The sequence below is a fragment of the Chaetodon auriga genome, chromosome 11 (assembly GCF_051107435.1).
Source record: "Chaetodon auriga isolate fChaAug3 chromosome 11, fChaAug3.hap1, whole genome shotgun sequence".
Classification (NCBI taxonomy): domain Eukaryota; kingdom Metazoa; phylum Chordata; class Actinopteri; order Chaetodontiformes; family Chaetodontidae; genus Chaetodon; species Chaetodon auriga.
In genome coordinates, this window is record NC_135084.1 from 22,726,430 (window position 1) to 22,751,299 (window position 24,870).

Genomic DNA, 24,870 nt, shown 5'->3' on the forward strand with positions numbered 1-24,870 from the left:
GGATGCAGCAGAGGAGTCAGAGGAAAAGGAAAGAGTTTTTCCAGGTTGGACGCGCCATGATGGCGCTGCAGTGACTGGACAGCTGAGGACTCTGAATCTGCTCTGTCGGTATAATTGGCTGTAATTTCCATCGAGGACATGGATGCTTCAGTGTGAGGCCTCAGAGATGAGTAACACGCCACCTCATTAAGTTTTAATACAGCGGAGCAGATCAAGGCGCAGAGCTTCTCTTTGATTTTACGAGTCTGCTGTACGAGCAGCGACCGGCTCGTCATGAAATAATCAGCTAAATATGCTCTGATGTAACAGGATTTAGATTTCTGTTGTTAAATAGTTCATCACAGGCTCTGAAACACACTGGCTTCATCACATCTTCCCCCTGTGAGACGAAGTGAGGCTGCGTTTTCGTTGGCAGGTTAACAGCGTGGACTCTGTATGTCTGCTGGCGAAGAGCGAGATCTGTTCAAACAGAGCCGAGGGCCAGAAAACCTTCATCTTCCTAAATCATCTTTTCCTTTAAAGGCCATTGGATCGTAATCAGTGAGATGATAGCACGCACACACACACACACACACACACACACACACACACACACTACACTCTCTCGCACCTGCACCAGATGACAGCACCCCCCCATTTGCTCCATTTGTTCTGTACAAATTAGCAAACGTTAGCATGCTAAGCTAAGCTGACGCATATTATGTTAAAGATCACTGTATAGCATTGTGATACATGTTAGCATGTAGCTCAAAGCACCAGTGAGTCTAAGTACAGACACATGGGGGCTCTGGTGTGGCTGTTAAGGGTCTGTTCAAGGGGGGCTGACCCTGGTTCGAGCTGCAGTATCGGCTCTGCTGGAGTGCCACTGAGCAAGACAGTGAATCTCAGCAAAGCTCCTCTGCAGCTCCAACATCCCTCCGGAGATCAAAGATGATTACAGAACCAGGATCCCAGTTTGACCATTTCACTGCATTTGGCCCAAACGTGAGCTCATCTTGTCGTTTAACAGCCGAATAGACTGAAGAATAAATGACATCTAATCCTTCAAGAAGAGAAACTAATAAACCAAACGTCCACATGCAGGATGGAGTTACACACTCAGTCAGTCCAATCAGGTTATCCACTGCTGCCCTCTGCTGTTCATGCACGTTCACTGCAAGTCAATGAGAGCCAGGATGTGAAGAGATCAAGTTACAGGTCATTTTGCATCCAAGTAGTTCTAAAATGTACTTAGCCAATACTTCATTTTCAGCCATGAATGTTTGAAATCACGGGTTTAGTGGTGACTCAGCAATTTGACACATACAAAATAAGAATAAGGCTCAAGTTTCTGCCATTTTCAAGGTGTATTAATGTATTTCAACTCAGAGATGCACGGATACTTCACATAATTTATTTATCTGTATTACAGTAATAATGCATAGAACAGATATACAAAAACAGCAAAATATAACTTTATTGAAAGAATCAAGTCATCTCGGTATTAAAAAGCGATCACGCTGAACGTGGCTGAAGGATAATCTTGAACATACAGTACATACAAACATCAGGCACACATTCGGTAATCATCTCTGACTAGTGCATGTGTTTTAACACAGTAATGACAGCTTTGTGAAATACACGTGAACACGGGGTTAACGCAGCAATGTACAGTGAATAATGGCTTATGAAAGCGAGGATTCATCCCACAATGACTCATTATTTTTCCGAAATTTTCCTCTCTGGGTGACGAAGGACAGACATTTGATCCCAATCCGGACTGATTAATGCACAAGACACAGTAATGAAGATAAAACACAGAGCTGTTTCTGTCCTCAACACTCGGACTTTCATCACATGACAACTCCTTCTCGCTCTTATTAGATTTTATTGGATATTCTTCCTTTGGTTGTCAGATTAATTTCACTGGAATCTTCCCCCCATCGTGTTGACCAGTACACCGCTGAGTGTCACAATCCTGGCGCTGCAGCTCCAGTGACATTTCACTGCAAACTGATGGTAAGAAGATGCTTTTCTACACCGACCAGCTGACTGTTCCGCCTTGAAAACACCAGCATGCACAGAAGCTCAGGAAATGACACGAACTGGCAACACCGAGAGTCGAAACACAGCTAAGTTGTGCGTCTAAAAGAAACGGGAAAAGGTCCTTCAGAGGAAGCTGTGAAGCAAAATTACAAAATAAAGCGCAGTGATGGATGAAGAGCCGTCCGACAGGAACACGCAAAGACAAATCAGCCTCAAACAACAATCACAAAACAAGTGATGATGACCTTTTAAAGGATGTAAACATTTCAAGTAGCTACAATTTTTGTGCGGCAGGAACAGAATGTAACCTATTCTTGGTGAGTGAGCGGTGGGAAACCACAGTGACGGTGTGGAGGACACGCGACCCAAACAGGACAGGTGAAGCTTAAATATTTCAGAGGGATGAAATAACCTCCACTCCTTGTGTCCTATTAGTCTCCTTTCTTTGAACAGTCATTTTCTCCTACATGGAGACAGATGGACACATGAGGGTAATTAAAATAGTGTCCAGTGAGTCTGTAATCCCAGAAGAAATGTACAAAATTAACCTTTAACAACCTCACTGTGATTGTCTTAACCGTTTTTCTTACGTGACAAACCCCAAACTATCGCGTAGGCTAAAAAGAAGCAGGAAAAGGATGAATGGACAACGGACAGAAAGGTCGCCATCAGTGAGGATCTGAGGAGGCAAAGACCGACCTCATGAACGGAAACATGAAAACACAAATGAGGTCCTGAACTACAGTTTTGGGTTATGCAGTTGTCAGTGTTTATAAAGCAGAGTCTTGCAAACTGAGGTTCACCATCCTGACCAGCAGGGGGAGCTCTAACAGAGGCATGGGAGCATCGCCCTTCTTCTCTGAGGTCAGAGGTGCAACAACCACGGTCAGGGTCAACCTAAACACCATCAGCGTGGACTTCTGCGGCGCTCTGAGTGTGAATACTGAAGGAAAATCCACCCAGAACAAAGGGGATGGACCCTAAACCCGGCGACAGACATACATTCACGTCACACGCTGCTCTGACCGGGTTAGAGAGACGAAGAGCACCTCGAACTCTCTGAGTCGTATCATCAAGGTGCGTCTGAAAACTCTCAGCGTTTCAAGTGTCTGTCTGTGTCTCACGTACAGCTCAAACAAACATTAGCATGCAAAGTAAATATGTGCTGCACCTCTCTGACGAAGAGTGACAGACGCAGCATTTGTGCTAAAGCTAACAGCAGAGAGCTGAGCAGAAACCTTCACATGAGAGGAAGAATAAGGCTTTCATTCCAAAATGAATTATTCCACCGTTTTAAACATTCAACAAAGAAGCAAAGGGAAGAAAGTAGAACACCTTGCTGATTATATCTGGAGCTTCGAATTACAACTAGTTTTTCACGGCTGCATCATCCCAAAACAGGAAGTTCAGACAATCCGAATCCTCCAAAAAAGGATGTGCAGCATTGTGAAATGAAGCCTTTGAAATGATCAGTGAACACTGCAGAGCCAGTTTGTCAAGTAAAGAGAGCTTAGATACGATGCTCCGCCATGTTCCACCTGCGTTCGAAAGCGTTTTTAGACTCAAGTTCACTGAAAATCGCAGTGAAGCGGCGTTTGACTGCACCGAACGGCCGCTCACGCAAACCTGAGGCGAGTTAAAGCGAGTATCTCAGGCAGAAGCTCAGCTTGAAACAACAGATCTCTGAAAATGTGCACGGCTTTCTACCAGCGCCTTCTCTCTTTGTGTAAAGTGAAACCTGAAGCAGAATCAGACAGCATTTGGATTTCTCCATCCATGTCAAAAACCAAGCCCAGACCTGCTGAGCTGTGCAGACCTGGACTTGTGTTCCTAACGTTTCCTGAAAGCAAAGTTTGTATTCACTCCACCAAACAGCTCAAAGCTCTCTGGTATCTGAAGTTTGGTTGCAAGGTGACAAATCTCCCGGATGAAGAAATGACACATAGCACAAATCCAGGGAAACAGAGACTCTCGTGAATTAAATAAAGAGTGAAACCTGTGGATTTTAATGAAACGGAAGAAGGTTAAACGCTCCTCTTCGAGACTGAGTGATGGTTTGCATGTAAATTAGTGACTAATGCAAATAAACAAACACAGATGGTGAACTAAACATGAGTTGATCCAAGTCTAGAAACGGGTGTTTGAGAGTCACACGTAAATACTTCAGGGAGTGTAGACAGGAGTAGCAGCACAAACTAAGCCTCCAGCAACAGTTATTAGGACGTGTTCACCAGGAAGCACTTTTTAAAGCTCGCAGCAACAACCTGCTGCATGTGGAACCAGCAAACTCACTGCCACTTTCTTTTGAAATGCTGAGACACGCACGAGCACATGAAAACGAGCTTTTTTTTTTTTTAATCAGTATCAATTACCTGACGTGCTTTCTTTTCCCTGGACACGACAAAGAGTCCCTGGTGGACACATCCCATTTCTTAGTCTCCTTATTTCTATAATACAGCATTGAGACGCTCCCTCACAGAGCTGACACACAGTGTTAAAGCATTATAAAGGCCATATAAATAGTTGTGATATAAATATGTGCACGCAGAGAAAGACACAGTCACTTTAGGTGAAGCTCGTTCGACAGTAAAGCAGGGTTAACTCGTTCTATGGAAGTCTGACATCAAGTCAAAATACTATTGTGGCCATTTTGAACGACGTGTCCGTCCTGGTTTTCAGAGGTGCAATGCACCAGTTCCTCCGAGCTGAGGCTCCAACTGACCATCACATCAATATCTGAACTTAAAGCTGCCAACTTTGAAGTCACAACCCTGTTCAAAATAAAATATTTGTCACTTTGACATTTTGGGAACAACCTCAAAATATCCTCTTCTCTGGGGCAGTTGGTCCCAAACTGCCTGCTGCAGAGCCATCACTGGCAGTTCAGGGAAGGACTACTGAGCCAGGCCCAGATCTGGATCATCTCCTGCGGGGTCCTCGGGTGAACCAGCATTAAACTCTTGTAGGCGCAGGGGTTTGACCTGTACTTCTCCTCTATGTTAAAGGTCCTGAAGCCTTTGTGCTTCTCGGGGGCCAGGCCTAGCTTCCTAAGACACATCCCTGTGTAGACATCGTCTATCGGGTAGAGCGCTACATGTTGGGACACGTTGTGCAGACGAGCAGCAAGGTCGCCGGAGTAAAGGTACCCGCCTCCTCCTGCGTATGGAGGGTACGTCCCGACATACATGCTCTCTGGAATGAAGTATTTAACCTTCTTGTCTCGGTGCGGCCCAGCGTTGGTGATCACGTCACCCACAAACAGGTCCCTAGCTTTGGGCTCCGAGAGGCCCTTAAGGAAGTCCAGGATGCGGTAGGTGTTGACAAAGACGTCATCGTCCCCCTTGAAGATGAAGCGAGCGCTGGGGCAGCGGGTCTGGATCCATTCCAGGAACAGAATTTCTTTGACAGTCAAATTGAAGAACGAATCGCGGTAATCCCACTGGATGATGTCTTTATGGCGGACGCTCTCATAGTGCAGCATCTCGGACAGATCGGGGTGGTAGTCCCCAGCCGTGGCGTTGCCGAGAAGGAAGATAGTAACCACCGTTTGATTGGCTATAACGCCCGCCTGTCCCCAGGACTGACGGATGGCCTGGCGGCGGTCGAAGTGTGGTGCTAGAGATTTGACAGCGAGGAGCAGGAACGGCGGCTCCTTACAGATATCAGGCTGGTCCACCATGATCGGGTAGGAGCGGCAGTGCATGTAAAGCAGGAAGTCCTTGAAGCGGTTTGGTAGAGAGTTGTAATCTTTCACCTGAGTGGTAACCCTGATGTTAGGCTGGCAGGGGTCAGAGGTCACACTGGTGTCGTTAAGCCAATCAGGCATGTCTGCTGCGCTGTGGTTAGCCACCAGGACGGGATTGTTCTGAAGGTCCAGAATCTGCTGCTGGCGGTTATAGTAGGCCGTGTTGGGAACCAGTTTGGCCCAGAAGGGTTTGGAGGGGATTTGGACCTTGGGGCGTCCATTTTTGTCTTGGCTGCTGTGTCTGGAGATGAGGATGAAGATGAAAAGGTTGACCATCATCACTGTCACCACAAGCTTCAGCCTCCTCCGCAGCAGCGCCATGACAGCGTGCTGCACCTGTCACCACCTGAGCATAAACACACACACAAAGAAGTAATGTTAGGAACATGAAAACACTTTTGTTGACTCGCTGGATAAAACATCTGAGTGGACTGACGACCTGGGAGGACTTATGTCTTGTTTCTGGTGGACAATACGGACCATATACTGGTCAGCAGGTATTAATACTGTGTGGTCACTATGTAAAAGTGACATCAGGATTTATCCTTCTCCAACTACACAATGTTTCCAGAGCTTTTTCTCTGTCCTGTAAGAGCAGTTGCTGTCTGTCTTAGTTACTACTGATTTTGGTAACGTTACCTTTTTCCTTGTGCACGTTATACACACCGCACGCACACAAATAATGTCTAATATGCACCAAAGGTCTGAGGTGCTTATATTTGGTGAAAATATCAATAAATAAGACATTATCACCAAAGCAAATGATGGTAACTTTCATGCAACTAAGACTTTTACAAGTGTGGTCAGACCTGATAAGAGGTCCTGTGGTAAAAAATTACTGATTTTTCATGGCAATGATCATGTGCTATCCATTTCAGCGAAAACAACACAGCGCTCACTGTTTTTATGGCCAGTTATGGTGGTACAATGGTGAAGTGCAGTTTTTACCAGCTCCCTCTAAAAAAGGAAGTTGTGGAAAAGGAAGAGAAGATATTTCAAGCACAATACCACTTTGACACGAAAGTCACATGTGGATGCTCGAGCATTTCATATAAAGCTGCTGGGGGGAAACTTCAGAAGCGATGAATTATCTGGAAATCCAAATCAGATTTCCACTCCTAATTTTGCCATCATCGTTAACTGTGTAGCAGATTTCTGCTTCGGGCGTGGATCAAATGTACAGGATTCACTTGTTATGAGTCAGCGGCACGCTCCTGGAAACTGGCACTTGCATGGAGACATTAGTTGTATTGTTACGCAACTGATCCCTGTAAGGCTCTATTCCTGTCTGCTGCTCTCTAGAGGGAGCTCAGAGGTCAGGCTCAGTTAATGGATTGCATCCCAGGAACTGACATCAGTGGTCACCGCTCAGATACTGTGAAAAACACGGACTAGTGTTTCTCTAGCAGCTTCAGAAGGGTGGTGCTTGGCGACAGGGCTAAAACCTGTTAACCACAAGAAAAAAATCACCAATCCTTTCCTATCAGCTATTGTTGTTTCAGGCTCGGTGGGTTTCAGCCTCTACAAAAGGTGAAAGTCACTTCAGTTGTGTTTAAAAAGGGAGTGACACCAGCGACATGCTTGTTTCATCGTCACAGAGCCTGAAGCATTTCGATAATTACACACTCAAAGTTCCACCATTTGTCAAGCGTTCATGGGGTTTCAATGAAACTCGGTGTGTCTGCTCAGGAGGGAGGGCAGGGTGTCTCCAGCGAGTCTGATCAGGATTGCTCAAAGGCATCTTGAGTAATTAGCAAATATGTGAGAGGCCACGTCCACTTGCACCAATCAATAGAATGCTGCAGTCTGCCTTTTCCATAACAAGGCCTGGAGCTTGGCACCCAGATTTATGATGACTGGACAAATCATGGATGAGTTGATTGATTGATCAGTTTCTTGAAAACTAAATAAGACACCAACAAGCTTTATGCGACTTTTGATTGGTCCAATAATGATCCACAGACTATTTGGTAGCAATCGGACATTTATGGTCCAGGAGGCTTTTTTGAAGAGCACATTCAGCTTGTCTAACTTCAAGTCAATTGGATTTCCATGTGAAAAGAGTGACCTTTACAAAATTGTAGTTTTGGGCCTTAATTACAGCGCCACCATCGGCCTGATTGGACTCTTACGAAGCATTTGCACATTACTTGCAGTCCTCTGGCCAGCTCTCATCTCTTGCCAGCTCAAAGGCAATTTGAGCAGCAGCATAAGATAAATAACAATAATAAGTGTGACCAATCAACGCAGACTCAATTGAATCATACACCTCTGAACCATTAATGGACTATTATCCACCCTAAAAAGGGTTCACTTGAGGTCATGTTGTAGATTATTCTGTAACAAAGCATCTAATAAACCTGGAATCACAGCCACTACATCAGCAGCATGCTGCAGTTATATTGTTTGTTGATAATCACCAGCTGTTTACTTAATGAAGCATTATAATGGCAGAGGACAATTCAACAGGTAACTGAGGATGTATGTACATCGTGGTTTTGGTCCTGTTTGGCCAGCGCCAATCAAACAAAGAAAAAAAAAGAGAAAGAATTGAGGACAACATGGGAGTAGTGGGTTCGAACAGACAATGCAGCCTTTCAGGAGGTTTGAGTCTGCCTCAGGTTTCTGCTTTGGCAGGACAACAAATCCCCTTTGATAACATTCTCCTTGCCATGCCTCACTTTCTTTCCTCTTACTGAAAATGTCTGCACTGAATATGTTTTCTCCTCACTTCCTGGGCCTCTCTTTCCCTGTTATTTCCTCCCTCTGCTTGCCAGCAAGGCAGCCACATCCGCTGTGCATCTGCGTGAGCAACTGTAAAGTTTGATTGATTTTCTACGCCTGATAATCACAATCGAAATTATGCACGATTATTAAAATTACTTATATTATCTGTGCATGCTTCGATTTTTATTTAGATAGAGACAACACTGAACAAGGAGAGAGAGAGGAGGGATAACATGCAAAATAAAGACCCCCATCCAAACCTGTAGGCTACCAGGAGCAGGACACCCCCCCCCCCGAAACCACCAAAACAAACTGATGAGTGGATGATAAATGGAAATAAGTATGCAGCTTGTGCTCTGAAACTGAGCCAAGAGGCCAGAGGGTGAGCACTGAAAGCCAAATGTCTCAGCATCTGGGAGATATTACGTCCATTTGGGGACAGGACGTTTGTCTTTACTTCTACTTGACCCTTTCTGTCAAATCCTCATCAGAAAAGGAGACTACAGCCATGCTAGCCTCTCTGTGAGCAATACTTTGAGCTAAAAGCTAACATTACCATGCTAAGACGCTCACATTGACAACACTAATGTACCAATGTTTAGCAGGTATAGCGTTTACCATGCTCACCGTCTTAGCTTAGCATAACACATTAGTTAATTAGCACTAAACACAAAGTAAAGCTAAGGCTGATGGAAATATAATTAGTTTCGCAGGTGCTGATGGCGCGAGATGAAAACTGAAGGAATCATTAAGGTTTTAACATCCTGAGGGGAATGAATGCGTGCACCAAATTTAGCAATCCATCAACTCCTCTTGATTAATATAATGATTAATCTATAATATATGACAAAGTTGTGAAAAAAGTCCATCACAACTTCCCAGTGATGACCTTCAACTGCTCGTTTTAATGAAAAACCCCAAATAATCGTACTTATTAACATATAACAAAATAAAAGTTATATTTGAGACACTGTAACCAGCAATTGTTTCAAATGATTAATCCATCATCAAACAGTTGGTGATTAATTATCTTTCAAACTAACTAACCGAATAATTAAGAAATCGTTGTGGAGGTGGACCAACTGACCGACCGGCAGCTTAGTCTGACAGAGCTCCAGATGTTGTGGTAGATTACATTTTCATTTAACTTTGCTCTCTGATACTTATGACACTTCACTGTTAACGCTCACAGTTTAAAGGTGAGCAAACTCTACCTGACAAGTTAAAGTGATAACGGACACGTGCTCCGGCGGGCGTATCTTCCTGTGCACCGCTGCCTGTATCCTTCCTGCCTCTGGATCATGTTGCTCGCTCGGCCTCCTAGCAACAACCCTGCGCTGCTGCAGCCCTGTTTGCTCTCTTTCCTACTCCCTTCCCTTGTTTACCCCCCTTTTTCCTCAGCCCCTCTGCCTCTCTTCTTCTGCCCTTGTTCTCTTTCCTCCTTTCCCTCGAATTCGCCTCATATTTACGTAAAAACAGAGAGAAAGGCAAGTCACATCCCCACAGGATGATGACACATAATCCTGAAGGAGTTTAAGTGTCATATTGCTTACGAGGACAAGCACAGACATTGCCTTTTCTCTTCGGACCCCCTCCTCTCTCTCTCTTTTTCTCATGGATAATTAAGCTTTCCTGTCCTCTGCCATCTCCCTACAAACAAGGAGACTTCTGGGAAATGAGTGGGTGGGGGAAGGTGGAGAATTCTAAAGAAGGAAGCTAAACAACATGTTGACGAGACCACAGCTTCCGGACTTCTAATTACCATCAGTAGTGTGAGGCTAAACACACACCTTCCTGGGTTAGCCTGTGAGTTTTCCCTCCAACATCCAAACGTTACCTCCATTGTTTTGCTTGGGGGTGTCCATGTGCAAGCTTATATAAATATACATATGAACTGTTTAAGATGGAGCACGCACACACACGGTTCACAAAGAACAGATGTACAAGTGACAACATGGTCACACAGGAACGCAGCATGTTGGTGCTTCTGCTCAGGGGAACATCTTTGGCCAGATTACTGAGTTGTTACTGTTTGAGACGCTAATTGTTTGAAACTGAATGAGTTAATGCATGATAATGATAATGCAGAGTGTCCTCCTCTGAGCTTAATCATTAGTTGATTTAACTGTTAGAGAGATTAGCGTTGGTGTGTGGGACCATCAGTATTGCTATTGTTATTCACAGTCTAATCAGAAACAAGCATTTCCAGTGGCCAGCGGCGTTTTAAAGCCCTTTACACATATCTTAATTTGGCTGTACTGCTCTGTCCATGATGCACATGCCCTATGTTAGTCAGTACAAACAGATACTTAAATGTGACCATGGGTTTTGAAGAGATCGAAGTGGTGACCTTCAGGTAACATGATGTCTCTGCAGCCATCCATAGATCTACATCCATACCAACCAACCAACCAACCAACCAACCACCCGCCCGCTGTGTCCTTTCCTACATCCCGTAGTTTCCTTCACCTCAAATCCACATAACTCACAGATTAATATGTCGCAAATAATTCAATCAAGAATGAACATCCTCTATCAGACGTGGATTAGTCTAACTGCTATTTAATCCAATTACGAATTCAGCAGCCTCCTCGTGCAGGCCTTGTGTGATACTGTGATGACAGGAAAACAGAATCTCTCGTACAAGCCAGACCTGTTCTTAACAAAACTAGTTTGCACAATAGGCATTTGTATTTCACTTGTATGTAATCTTTCCCAAACAAAAGCACAATTCTGCTGATGAGCTCCAAAGTTGAGTTTTTTGATCACGTGTGGGCATTTATGTTGTTGATAAATTTTCTAGTGCAGCGCAGACAACGACATCTGAGTTAAATAAATGTTCATTTAACCTGAGCACTTGTGTCTCATTTATTATTATTCTTATTCAATTCTTAGATTTTATCAGAAGCAAAACAACAACAACATGAATATAGAAACCATTTAACCCGGCAGCATTTTCAGTTATCTTAAAACATGACTAACAACTTTATGGACGGTCCAGGCTCGATCCTGGCGGCAACAGTGGGCCAGATGGACTTTGATGCTGGTTTCTGATTCATTGATCAGCACAGAGATTACATCTGGCAGTAATCTACTGGACAATACCAGACTGTGCTTGACCACTGAGGTTTTCACCTGATTAACGATACAATGAGGTGAGGAGTGTCACCTGTGTGGGGGATGGGTGGGAGACAGCAGAAAACAATGGAGACGGCAGCTCATAAGGGTTGTGTGAGTCTGGGTTTAAGCAGATCTCTTTGAGTTTCAATGCTCTGTTTGCTGATACAAGATGAAATTAGGTGAAATTTGGATATTTTCCTCAACACACTGTTCCAAAAAGTTCATCATCTTCACACAAACTGAATGTCAGTTAAAATTCAAGAGTTCCTAATAAGTTGAAGCACCTTAAAAGACACATTAAATCCAAAAACACTGCGGACTAAAATGTGTTTTTACATGCAACGTGACATCTATGTATGCATGCGTGTCTCTCTGTAAAAGGAATGTGTCACCTAATCATACGCTGCATGCATAACAATGTCTCTGAAGGCGCGAGTGCACATTGTGTGATCCTACCTGTGCAGGTTAGAGGGCTTCCTCAGCTTGTGTCTTCTTGGTGTTATCCTCTCAGCTCTCTTACCCCATACTTAGCTCCGCCCTCTGGGGGAACAGCAGCCAATGGAGGATAAGGATCCGGAAGGGAGACAGGTAAGAGGGACGGGAGAGGAGGAGGGTTCCACCTGAAAACAAATGAAAAAACCGGTTTGTTAACAGCTGAGAGAAGCTTGGCCTGAAGAAAATGACTAGACAAATATGGACATGGGGGAGCTGTTAAACTCACTCCGAAAACTTTTTCTTTGTAAAGCTAATAAATATGACAGAAAGAGAAATTTCCTCTCTTAAGGGCAGAGACGTAAAGCAGCGCAAGTGAACAGCTTCTCTTGTATTTGTAAGAGATGATCTATATTTTTAGGCACCCTATGATCATCGATTCATGTGATCACGCGATGAGGCTCACGTGTGGTCTCAGCACACAACCACAGTACAGCTGTACCTGTGCTAGACATGCAGCTTTGCGGTGCCAAGTATGTACTGTATGTACAATACAGGTGCAATGCTCAGCCAAGTGACATTTATGTGCAACTATTTTAATAACTGAACAATTGTGGGTGTGAGTAACACGGGTTTGCACGGCAGCTCTGCATTGGCTTGGTCTGATGTTTAAGCAACAACAACACACAAAAGCTCAGTGTTAGTCCATCTACAGTAGATGTTTACTATTTTACTATCAGGATTTGAGCATTTGCATGAGTAAATTTCCAGCGCTAAGCTTTTGTCAGGGGAAAAAGAAAAAAAAAAAAAAAAGAGTTTGATGATATCAGATCACATTTCATGAACAGTTCCATTGAAACTAAACAAAATCAACAAGCGGAACGGCTCGCGCTGACTAACATCACATTCATGAGTTTTTCAGCCTGGTTAGGCCGTCCACCTCCCAGAACATGACTTCAAAGGTACCAAAACACAGGAAATATACCATAGGAAGCAGAAATGAGACGGTCTAACATTGTATTTTATCTCAATAGCGGTTTCTCAGTTACCCAACGCTACAGAATCAGATTAAAGCACACACATGACTGAAGCCTGGTTACTTACATGTATGTAAATATCTGACTGACAGCTGAGCACATACAGGCACAGGTGGAACAAAGACAGCAAGACCACAAGGGTAACATTCAAGACATAAAACAGACACTGACCCTACATAGAGTGTCTAATGCAGACCTTTCTCACAGCCTCTGTAGTGGAAAAACAGGAGGTTGCTGCATTTACCAGAGGGCCCAGGCAGCGTCTCAGATGTCCTTCCCACCAGATACCAGAGGCTGCTTTAATAGTTGTTGTCAGGGATTTTCATTAGTTTACACAGACTTGTACCTGCCCATGTCATTTTCCCTCCTCTGGCTTACAGTTTTCTTTGTGTTTGAGCTTCCTTTACTCGTGTAGGCATGCAGCTGCATGCACGTCTGCTGTTCTCCACATCCACTGGGGAGTTGAGGGATCTCAACATTCGTCCTGGCACCACGGTTCCCTGCAGTTTTCTGAGAATCACGTCCAGAATGCTGGCCTCATTTCCTGGGAGCATGCAAGGTCCTGTTTAAAGCTTCTATCATATTCAAATCTATCTAGATTGTGCTCATATCCAGGTAAGAGTTGTTTGCACATCCAAAATGTGTCTCGCATTCAAATGGCCGTTCGTGAAAACACTTATTTCATTTTATGTGAGAAAACCGATAATAATAAAGACATTTCTTCTGAGTCACACTGCTGTACAGGAGGACTGCAGAGGCTTTTTGGTGCCTCTCCTCAAGGGCAGACTTGGAAACCTTGTTTGAGCTGTTTGGAAAGCCTGTTTTTCTAAACTGTCCACTTGTGATCAAATCAAAACAAAATGCATTTTAATGCTGCACGTAAACAGGGTCGAAGCCAAATACAGATGGAAAAAAACATGGGCAGAGTACACAGCACCCTGGCAAACTCCCATGTGAAGTATGTATTCAAGCCTGACTGCAAACCAAGTAAAAATAACCCTTTTGTGTATTAGGCACGCTACTAACTGCTGCCAACATCATGTAAAACAGCAATGATTAACAACACCAACAGCAGGATTGTGACACAAGCAGAATCTGACAAGCACAAAAGAAGCATACAGTTTGTCTTTGGTGGATAAATTAGTGAGGGTTTTGAAACTAGCAACACATCGATAAATTCAGAAATAATTTGAATCTTTAGCTTTGGCCAAAGAGACTGATGTGGAGAATGGCCTTTATACACACAGCTGGGCTTGTTAAACATTAAAGGCAGTGGTTCTGCTGGTTAGATATGAGGGGTTAGCAGGTAACTGGGCCATGTGGCGTTAATGTGCAAACTACCTGAAATATTCACTTAAAGATTATCCAGCGTCCATAAGAAGAAGAGTTAATCAACAACGGAATGCCTCTATGCTTTCTAAATGCACTCCCTAATCTCAATATGACCTGTGTACTCTAGATTTCACTCTGTTTGCGCTCCTTCCTTCAACAAAAGTAAAGTCCTTCTCGGACTCAACGGCCTGTTTGACTTGCTCAGAAACTTTCCACCTTCAATTCCTGGCTTTTATTACTAGTTTTAAATGGAACAACATCGTCGTCAGAATTTTTACATTCCCAAATATTGATACTGGCCTCTAAGATTGGCCAGGCTATAATTTAGACACTCTCTAATAATGATTTAACATGCTGCCACAAAGGATTAAAAAGAAATGTCAACGGCGTGTAAGTGCTCCTGACATCTCTAATGATTTCTGGGTCGTCGCACTGCCACAGGGCCTTCACAGCTGCTCTGGATAGAAGCATCAGGTGAGCAGGGCAGTTCTTCACTGGAAGAGATATTCAGGTTCTTGCTTATGTTCACCTGTTCACAGCTGAGCACACAACAAATGGAGCTGCACTGATCAGCACAAACCTGCTTTTCTGTTAGCGAGGACCAAGAAGTAGTGTTTCACTGATTTCCATACACTGTATGCAAAGAGGCTACAGAAGCACACAGGTGTACCGTCCAATGGTTAACATTTGTGATCTCAGTGTGTGGAGCTTGTGGTTAGTCCATTAGCACACACACACTCACTGCAGAAGGAAAAGAGGTCACCAGAACAGAACACATGACTAACCGACTGATTATGGTGAGTTCTGTGAATGTGTGTGTGTGTGTGTGTGCGTTTGTGTGTAACAGCACGTAAGGTTAGCCACATCAGGTCTGTAAGCTAACAGACGAGGTTAGAGCACAGGTAGAGGGACGTCTGACCAATCAGACACGCACAAGGAAAGCGGGTCAATTTTAAAGTGAAGCCCACAGCTGAAGGTAGATGTTGTGTGCTGAACATAAAGGCCGAACATTTGCGTTTAAGTACCATCAGAACAGGTTCCGATTTCCAAATTTCCTCCCAGCTGCTGGACACTTTAACACAGCGGTTCCCTCGTGCACACACTTGACTCCCATGTCATCTGAAAAATGAATCTGTTTGAAATACTGTCCGGATAAATGCGTCCTATAAATGGCCGATGAATGTATAAATAGGAATATTTGATTACACAAACAATCATCATTCATCTTTCATCAATGAGGATTACTGCCAACCTGAACAGCAACACTTTATTTAGAAGAGTGTGTTGCATGTAGAAGTCACTTCTGTCCAGCTTCTTTTTAATTACTCTACGTCTCATTTTGTCTGTTTTCTGTGAAGCACTTGTATGAATCTGTGCTATAACAATAACCTTTGCTTATTCCTGTGTTGTAATATTGGCACAAAGTCTGTGCTGTACCTGCATAGATTACATCTATCAAATAAATATTTTTGAATGCCTCCTGGCCAATGTCAGAAGAATATATGAGGATGTTTTGGCATGAGGGAATGTGGGCCTAATGGCGACATGGTGCGAAGAGGGAGCGACATAAATAGCCTGAGGGCTGCAACGGAGAGAGGTGCTGCCTGAGCTGGAGTCTGCCCACCAAATATCGACAGTCAACACAAGTATTCACAAAGGGCAAAAGGTCCCACTTCAGCTATTACAGTTAGTCACAGACACGTGGGCTCGACTGAGGATTACCGTGGCTTTAGAAACTGAAGTTTTAAAACTTCAGTCAGCAGACTACGAGACACAGACAGGGTTCGGCTGAACATTTAATGTACAAGGATTCATAATTTGTTCAACAGGCTTCAAAAATTGAGTATAATTTTCTTTTTGAAATGAAAATGTTCAGTTGCTTCAGCAGCTCACTGATTGACTTTGGAGGGTCTTGCTCAGTGACACTTCAGCAGCCTTCAGCACTTGAGAGATGAAGCACATAACAACATGGTGGACTGAGCCTGGGCCCCCCAGCTGAAGGACGGCGTGGCCAGAAGAACCTGGGCCAGCCCGCTGAATTGTTCTTTTCTCTAAAGATCTTGATAATCTTCAAAAATAAATGATGGGAAGCAAAGACAATGTTTCACAAAATGGTGGTGGAATAAAGAGAACTTCCATCGGATGAAAATAACCCGAACATAAACACACTCGCTTAAAATAGAAAGGAATTTCTAATTATCAACAAATACTTGTCACTCTGACTCCGCACGCCAAAGGTCACCTCTCGCTATGGAGTGACTCCACTCACACTCACCGTAATCTAAACTTAAAAGACGTGAGTGCGTGTGTGTGCGTTTGTCCATGCCGATGCTCAGAGAACGAATCACACAAACAAGCCAAGTTTAATCTGACACATGACTCACAGTGTGACCTGATGACCAAAGCCACTGTGTAGATATCTCAGGCTGCAAAAATAATCATGTACTACACTGTCATCATGAATAGTTTCCAAGATTTAAAGCTGTACACTAGTTATAGTCAACTAATAGTACAATTAATGGCATTATACAGCAGCGTTGCACCATTAATGAAATGGCACTTGAGTAAAAACCTATAACGCCCTCCCTAACACGAATATTAAACATCCAGCTGTGGACAGTATTAAATAACCTACAGCACCAGCCCATCAGTTTATCATGTACATGTCTCCACCAGCTCCTGTGAAAAATATTTGGCTATTTAGCTGCTAAAAATTCACCAGCTAGTTGCTAAATTTGCGTACCCTCTGATGCTGAGCAGGTTGGGCACGGTGCTTTTCCTGAAAACAGAAGCTTGGTGCGGCTGCTTGAGCAGAGCGCTGCGAATAAAAGAAGCTATAATTAATGTGTGTAGAGCTGAGGGGAACAGCAGATTCCACCGATTTACTGGTGAACCCGAGGGTGTCATTTCTTTTAAATATTAAAAAGAAAGCCATCTTACCTTAGCAAGTCAAAATTCTAATGTTAAAGCATATTCAGCCATACTGTGTGCTTTTTAAAGCAAGTATCCAAGAGTAAGAGAGACAGACTTGTGGCTTTACTCTTGCTGATTTTCTGCAGTCATTAATTTTATCCATTAAAGATGGACTGATAAAAGGCCTCACCGCAGCTGTGGTGAAAGCGGTGGTTCAGCCTTTGGAAAATGGCAAATTGCAACTAATGACAGGAGTTATTGCAGGAAGGCAAAGAGACCGCCAGAGAAACACAGTCTCCGGATAATACTGAGTGCATCTTAAAACAACAACAACAACCACCATCCAACAGATAGAGGCAGTCTAGGAGTGTCAGTCAGGAAAAGAACACAGACACAGTGGCTTTGTTTACGGTAACAATGCAACTAATGCAAATGGAGTTAGGAAGGTAAGGGTCTCATTAAGCTGCTTAAGTGATGCAGCATTTTGACAACTCCCCAGACAAACTGCATACATGAAGCAACACGAGAGAAAGATAAAAGCTTGTTATTTTGCAGTTGCGTAAAAAAACAATATGAATAACTATCGTGAAACTGGTTGAGTTTTGCTTTTCAGCCCTGTGGTACAAAACATTCAGCACCTCCCAAACATCTGAAACTTTTGTCAGCTATTGTTAAAAATCCACCCTTCTTCAGTTTTCCTGATAATAATCTAAACACGCCAGTATTTTACGTCACAACACCGAGCGAGCCACACACTCACCTCGCCCAGTTCACTTCCCTTCGTCTTACATGACACAATGTGCTGCACACTTGGCCACATTTCAAAACAGGATACTGAAGTGTCTATATGGTGCAGGTAGCGTCTATCCCGTTGTGTGCCTGCAACTGTGCTTCATCTCAGCTAAGATCAAAATCACATTAACATAACTGGATTATAATTTTTCATGTGCATTAAGTGTGTGCGTGTAATGAAGTAAAGGAGACAGCCATCATAACTCACACATAATGGAGCTGGGACCTTGGATAACCTTACAATATTGGAGCCGCTTCTGTGCAGCTCTTATTAGACATAAAAGATAATGGCCTCAAAAGGTCTGCCAATACTATAAATGGAGGGCCATTTGGGAACAAGTTAAGGAAGTCTGATTGGTTCCTGTGCAAACATTACAGAGCTGGCATATCTGCCATTACATCTGGATTATGAACTATAAACGGATAAGTATGTTGCACATCCTCAAGGACTGAGGGCAGGAAGAGAGTTGTGGGACAGAGAGAGAGAAAGAACACAGACAATAGCGCAAAAAAGGTTTCAGTCTACTAAAACAACTGAGCAACAAGTGCTTACTGTATTTCTGTACATGTTCACCAGTTGAACCTTTATTTCTGCCAACTCTCTCGCGTTACATCTGTCATTTCTCTGAGAAAGACAACTTTAAAGTGTCTGTTATTTCATTGCTAAGTTTCACTGAGGTACTGTTGCGTTAATGAAACGGCTGGATGTCTAACTGGTTCCTCTGTGACTGCACAGTATCCTTGTGCGTTTGTGTGAATAGCACTGACTGCTCGCATGTCGCCTAACTCCAAACAGTCGTATCCTGTTGCCCAAGCTCTGAAGGCTGCCTGCTTAACCCAACTGTGTCCTCTCTGCCAAACAGTGGACAGACAGGAGGGACGAAACCACCAGCCTCCAAACGAAGGGGTGACACATTTCTATTGTCACGAGGCATGTTTCCACCACGGGAAACAAAACGGTTGCAAATTCATTTTCTATTGATCGACTAATCGATGGATCGTTTCAGCTTGAGTCTAGCCGCTGCTGGTCCAGCTGGGTGGCGGAGAAGGAAGAAGGGTGGAGGGGAATAATCTGGTGTAAATCTAGTAAACTATGTCAGTGTGCTGACAGTGTAAGTATGGAGAGTGATGCAAGTGTTAGCTTGAAAGAGCTGAGCTTACTAAGTGACTTCTACTTCCATTGTATGGGTGGCTGAGAGGTATTTGTGTTTTCAATTTTGTGTTTTCTATCTCATTTTCTTAGTCTTTTCTATGTTTGTCTCTAAAGTACATTGAGTTTACCTGTGTATGAAATGTGCTATATAAATATAATTGACTTCTACAGCCTATTCTCCCTCATCAAATGTTCCTACTTCCACAGCTAATCTGCTGCCTGGGAACATTTGTTTTCCACTCATTCTGGTGGTGTGCTGGAAAGTGACTGAACACTTAGTCAGGCTGATGAAAAGGCACCGGGTACCTGGTGCTGTTAGATAAACAACACTAACGAGTTGGACTTTTCTTACGCAAACAGAGGAGTGTATCGCTGACACTTCAAGTTACAGAGGACATACCGGCTGCATACTTGTCACACCTATCTAAGAATGCATATGATGCAACATATACAATGAAGTAGAAGAGTGACATGTTCTTACTATTTTAAGTCTCTGTCAACACCTCTGAACTGTAATGTAACAAATGTGAGTGTTTAATGGTTTTCACATCTGAACTGAGTGAGTCTGTTTGGCCCCAGTTTTATGAGAATGCAGCAGAACAATGAGCTCAACCATACAATCAAGGCGACCTGGTAGTTTTTTTTAATGGCCAAATTGTTGAATGCTCTTGACTAAAGATCCCGAAACAAGTAAGAGGTGACAACTGTCTGCAGTGAAGGCCTGTGTGATGAAGACGACCACCCACAGACAGTGATACGCCCTAAACTAAAAACTGACAGTCACCACTTTAACCTCATGGTGCAACAGAATACAGAGCAACATAACAAATATGTGTCACTGTCCTATATCTGTCTGAATGCATGAGACTTCAGTTTGCTCAGTGCGCTGAATACATGCAAGCTCACTGATGTATATCCCGTAGTCAGGAGCCACCGCTGTCAGCAAAACGCAGCGTTATGGAGTACTTGAGTCCATGCAGCAGTATATCCCTGTAAGCTGTTCTTAATGGATCTCGGAAAACTGTGGGAGCCAAGCACTTTAACAGCAGCACTTGGGTTTAGACTCCTTACGGGCATTATTAGTGATAAAAAGAAACAAAACCTACCCTTTCAACCCTGGCTGTCCTTTGAGGATTAGCTGGAACTCGGCCTAGTCACTCAGTAACTTCTTTTATTTTGTGCCATCTTTCGGTCTCATCACAGAACTGACACAGTAGATTTGGAGGCCACAAACAGGCCAAAGTGACATTATAAGATAAGATAAGGTTATTGATCCCACACCGGGGAAATTATGTTGTTGCAGACAGCAGTAACAGTGAGAATAAAGAATAAAGAGGGAGACATAGAAAGAAACAAATGCACAGTGAAAGGAATACAAAACAAAAATCAACTATATATGGATATATGCACATTATACACAAAAAAGTGAGTATCAGAGTAATCACTTCTGACTTCTGGACACTCCAGGGGTGAAAATCATAAGAAACTTAAGCCAGAGGAGAAGTCACTGGATGGGGTAAGAAGGGGGGGGGGGGGGGGGGCACAGACAAAATTATGAATAAGCCGATTTTACGTCATGGCGGCTAACAAGCCAGGAAATAGTGCATCATGAAGTAATTGTTGCTTCAGAATAATGTTGCCACAATACCAGAGTAGACAAAAAATACCCAATACTTCTTTCAATACCATGACAAAAAAGAAAAAAAGTCCCAGGCACACAAAACAAGATTTTTTTCTTTTCTTTAATTGACAACCTGTACATGCGAACACATCTGTAATTATGTGTATTAGTTATGTTCGAGGGGCAGTTGATTTTCCACCCTGTGCTTTCATCTGTGCAGCCTTGGGTTGAAAACTTGATAGTAGATTTGTTTTTTATAGCTTCTGTACTTTTAATACTATCTAATTCTAAATTAACAGAAATCATATGCTTTCAACACATGTCAATAGTTCTGACAACCTTAAAACAGACCTCTGTTAACTCTATCTGCTGTCATGTACAGTCCATACTGTGTGTTTTTGTCTACCTGTCCTCACTGTCCAGCTGTCTGTTTGTACTCCTTTGTACCTTCACAAAAGTCAGGTGACTCTTGGGCAAATTGGTGACCAAACTTGTGGCCTAACATGATATAACACCAAAATGAGACAGTTTTAAAGTTATTTTTTCCATCACTGAAGGGTGTCAGCTGATTTCAGCCTGTGCTAACCAAGGGTACACAATGTTTCTACTCAATGTGCAGAGATGAAACTGATATCAGTCTTCTTTGTAAGTTTGCTGATACGCAGGGGCTCATAATGCTGCTGGTTGTGTTACCTCCTGGTTAGCAAGTGACGCAGCAGCGTTTGCACAAGCTGGTCAAGGCTACTGAGCCAAATGGGAGCATTTCTGCTCTGGGTGCTCACTAATGCTGGCAGAAACTGAGTTATTATGCTCTGTTTCATGGTTTCATCGACAGTCTGTGTTGTTGGCAACACAGGACATGAAAATTCTTTCAAAGATTAACTAAACAATCACTACCAAGAGGAACACTGGAGCTGGTTGAGTGTTTCTCTAAACCAGTGCGGTGTCTGTGTATAGCCGGCTCTGTCATAATTTTTCATTTGTTGGTGTAATTGATATTATGCATGTAGATTGACATAACAAGGGGATGCTCGTTGATTTATTGCAGCCTTCCCATCTGCTCTTCTGTAGACGTGTTTCTGTTGTTCTGTACAGTAAATGTACAGACAATGGCTGCTTTGTTTGCAGATTTGCTAGCAGAGCTTACTTAAAGTTGGGTGCGATAAAGAGCTTAGGCTAACTGCCGGGTAAACACGGTCACTCTGAAAACTAGCCTGGTCTGAGGCGTCACTGGATAATAAGATGGATGCAATGCACGGGAGGACTATTAGGGACTGTGTGAAAGTCTCTCCAAACAGGACAGTGCGGGTTTCTGTGTCACTATGAGTGACGACAACGTGGTTATAGTACAGACCTGATGGGATGTCCCCATAATTAGCAGCACCCATGGGGATCCCATGGTCTCCCATTTGGGATGCACTAAAATTACTGACCTTGAAATGAGAGAGGCACTGATGAAGAGACTGATCTTTAGACACTTATAGAAAGATTTCTCTTACAAGTAGCTCCTTTGAATGCTCACTAAAAATTAGGTTTTGACACTGTACTGACTACAAAGGCTCTGTGCAGAGCGGGAGGCCAACAACAGAGAGCATCATCGTCTTTGCATCCCTTAAAACTGTCAGGACAAACAATGTCTGGAACAGTAACGCAGAGGGACACACATGAGAGTGGGGAGAGCAAACGGCCTGTATGTGAACAGTTACAGGTTTGACGTACTCAACAGGTGAGTGCACATCCCATGACGGCCAGAGTGTCCTTTAGCAGGAAACTGGAGCTCATGCCTGTTCACGGCGTAAAAAAGTAAGCACTCTGCACATATCGTGGAGACATTACTGGCTATTTAAGCAGAGTGCTGGCTGCGTCTGAGCGGCAAAATGGCTTTTAGATGACCAAAGAGACTTAGTTAAACCATTTGGCTGACACAAACTAACCTTCTCTGTACTCTAAATGGAAAGACATCACACACTACAGCACCAGTTCCTTTTGTCGTGCACTGAGATCACTACATAAAAAAACCCTTAACATCTCTATCTCTATGACAGAAACTCATATACAACATGAGCAACAAAGCAGACCTCTAAAAAGCACAACCACAGAACATGCTCTTCTCTAAAATCGCTCTTACACTCACACCCAAATACATACAACCATGTCATTTTAACACCCGTCAAAAGACCCACATGTGTACATACTGCAGATACTGTTCTGTATTAGGCTTCTCGTATTCCAGACGACCAAACACGCAGGGCAGGGATGAGATGCAGACTCCACAGATCAGCTGCATCCGAGAGTCAGAGGAAAATACTGGAGTCATTATCGTGACCACAACAGAAGCAGAACAGGAAGTTGTAAATGCACCAACATATGAATCCAGGAAAACATATACAGCCATGATTTGAGATTTTTGATGGAAAAAAAGACCTGAAATACCAAAGAAGCAAATCATTTTTGTACATAAATTCTCTACTTAGACCATAATCAATCTGAAAAGGCCAAGCTTGTTTGTTTCTTGGTTTTGTTGTTTGTTTCACTGTCTGGTCTCATTCTTATTTAACAGCAACACAGACTCTTACCCTCGTCTGGATGACGGCTACTCATCCAGAGTGTGGTTTGGACTTTTCTGTCTAAACATGGCAGGGCTACAGCGCTGACACACACACACACACATCTGTACAGCATCTCTGGAAAATGTTGCTCATGTGATTAAAAACTTTTATCTTGGAGAGTACACATGGTATCCGACAGAGAGCGAGAAAGAGGCCAGACAGATGAGGAACGAGACGACTAGGACAGGAAGCTCTCCAGGTTTGTTCAGGTTAGAGATGTAGATATAAAAGACAGCCAGCAGGCAGACAAACGCTCTGCTATCTCAAATCAAATATCACATTCAAACCTGCGGCTTGTTTGTGTATGTGTGTCTCCATGTTTCAGGTATTTGGCACTTGGTGTTGTCAGCTATGTGTTTAAACCACAGAAGCAACTAATGGTTATTCGTAAGAGCTACGTTTTCTTAAATGTGGTTATTTTCTGGTTTCTTTACTCCTCTGTGACAGTGAACTGAATATGTTTGGATTGTGGACAAAAAAAAGACATTTGAGGAGCTTTAGGAAACACTGATGGACATTTTCCAGACCAGACAACTAGTCGATTAATCGAGGATGATAATCGTTAAGTGCAACCCAATTTTTTCTTGTTACTTTTTAAACTATAAATAGAAAAATTGCTTGACAATTGTGAAGACACCTGCCTTAACTTATGACGCCTTCAAAGTCCCTGTTTTGTCCAAAATCCTGAAGATATTCAGTTTACTTTTCATATTTGTGACACAAAACACAGAAAAGTCCGAAGTTTTCACCTTTGAGAGGCCGGACGAAGGGAGCGCTTGGTATCTTGGCTTTGATACATGCCTTTAATGGAGCATCAGAATTATTGATTAACTTTCCATCGATCCATTAATCCATTTCCCACCTCTCGCTTCAGCCTCACCGGACGTTAGGACGACGCTGTACCTGCTTTAATACGGCTGTAGCGTATCGTATTTCATCCACAGGACCTTTATCCTGCTCTTACTCTTAAGTTTTCAGAGTTTTTCCTAATCTTCCTAATGAGATAAAAGAATTAAAACCACATATCCCGGTTCCTTTGAAACATATGTCCTCTTACATGTAGTCGGCTAACTCACTGGAGGGGTTAGCTAGCTTACTTATCGTCGCCTGTGATTTGAATGTAGTTAACCTTTACAGTCAGAAAACTCCTGCGGGCGCCGGGTGAACTTACTTGTTTTCAGCCGTCCTCGTCCGCCCGAAGTCACCCCAACAACGGCGGAAAAGTTAGTAAATCCATGTGCGTTTTCTTGGGCGGCCGAACGTCGTCTTTTGTCCGTGAAGTTGCTGATGTTTTCACTCTGCCGACGCCTGAAGACTGCTGCCGAAACGGTACTTCTGCTTTCAGCGGTTTCAACGGTGACTAC

At 43.3% G+C, this 24,870-nt stretch overlaps 1 protein-coding gene across 1 annotated transcript; it reads right to left on the minus strand.

The window, feature by feature from the left end:
• Positions 1 to 1,379: 1,379 nt before the first annotated feature.
• Positions 1,380 to 24,870, minus strand: b3gnt2b (UDP-GlcNAc:betaGal beta-1,3-N-acetylglucosaminyltransferase 2b). The gene is made up of 3 exons (XM_076743748.1): positions 24,678 to 24,870; positions 12,074 to 12,237; positions 1,380 to 6,116 (listed from the first exon to the last, which is right to left on the minus strand). The coding sequence occupies exon 3, from the start codon at positions 6,089 to 6,091 to the stop codon at positions 4,898 to 4,900; it is 1,194 nt and encodes a 397-aa protein (XP_076599863.1). The 5' UTR covers positions 6,092 to 6,116; positions 12,074 to 12,237; positions 24,678 to 24,870; the 3' UTR covers positions 1,380 to 4,897.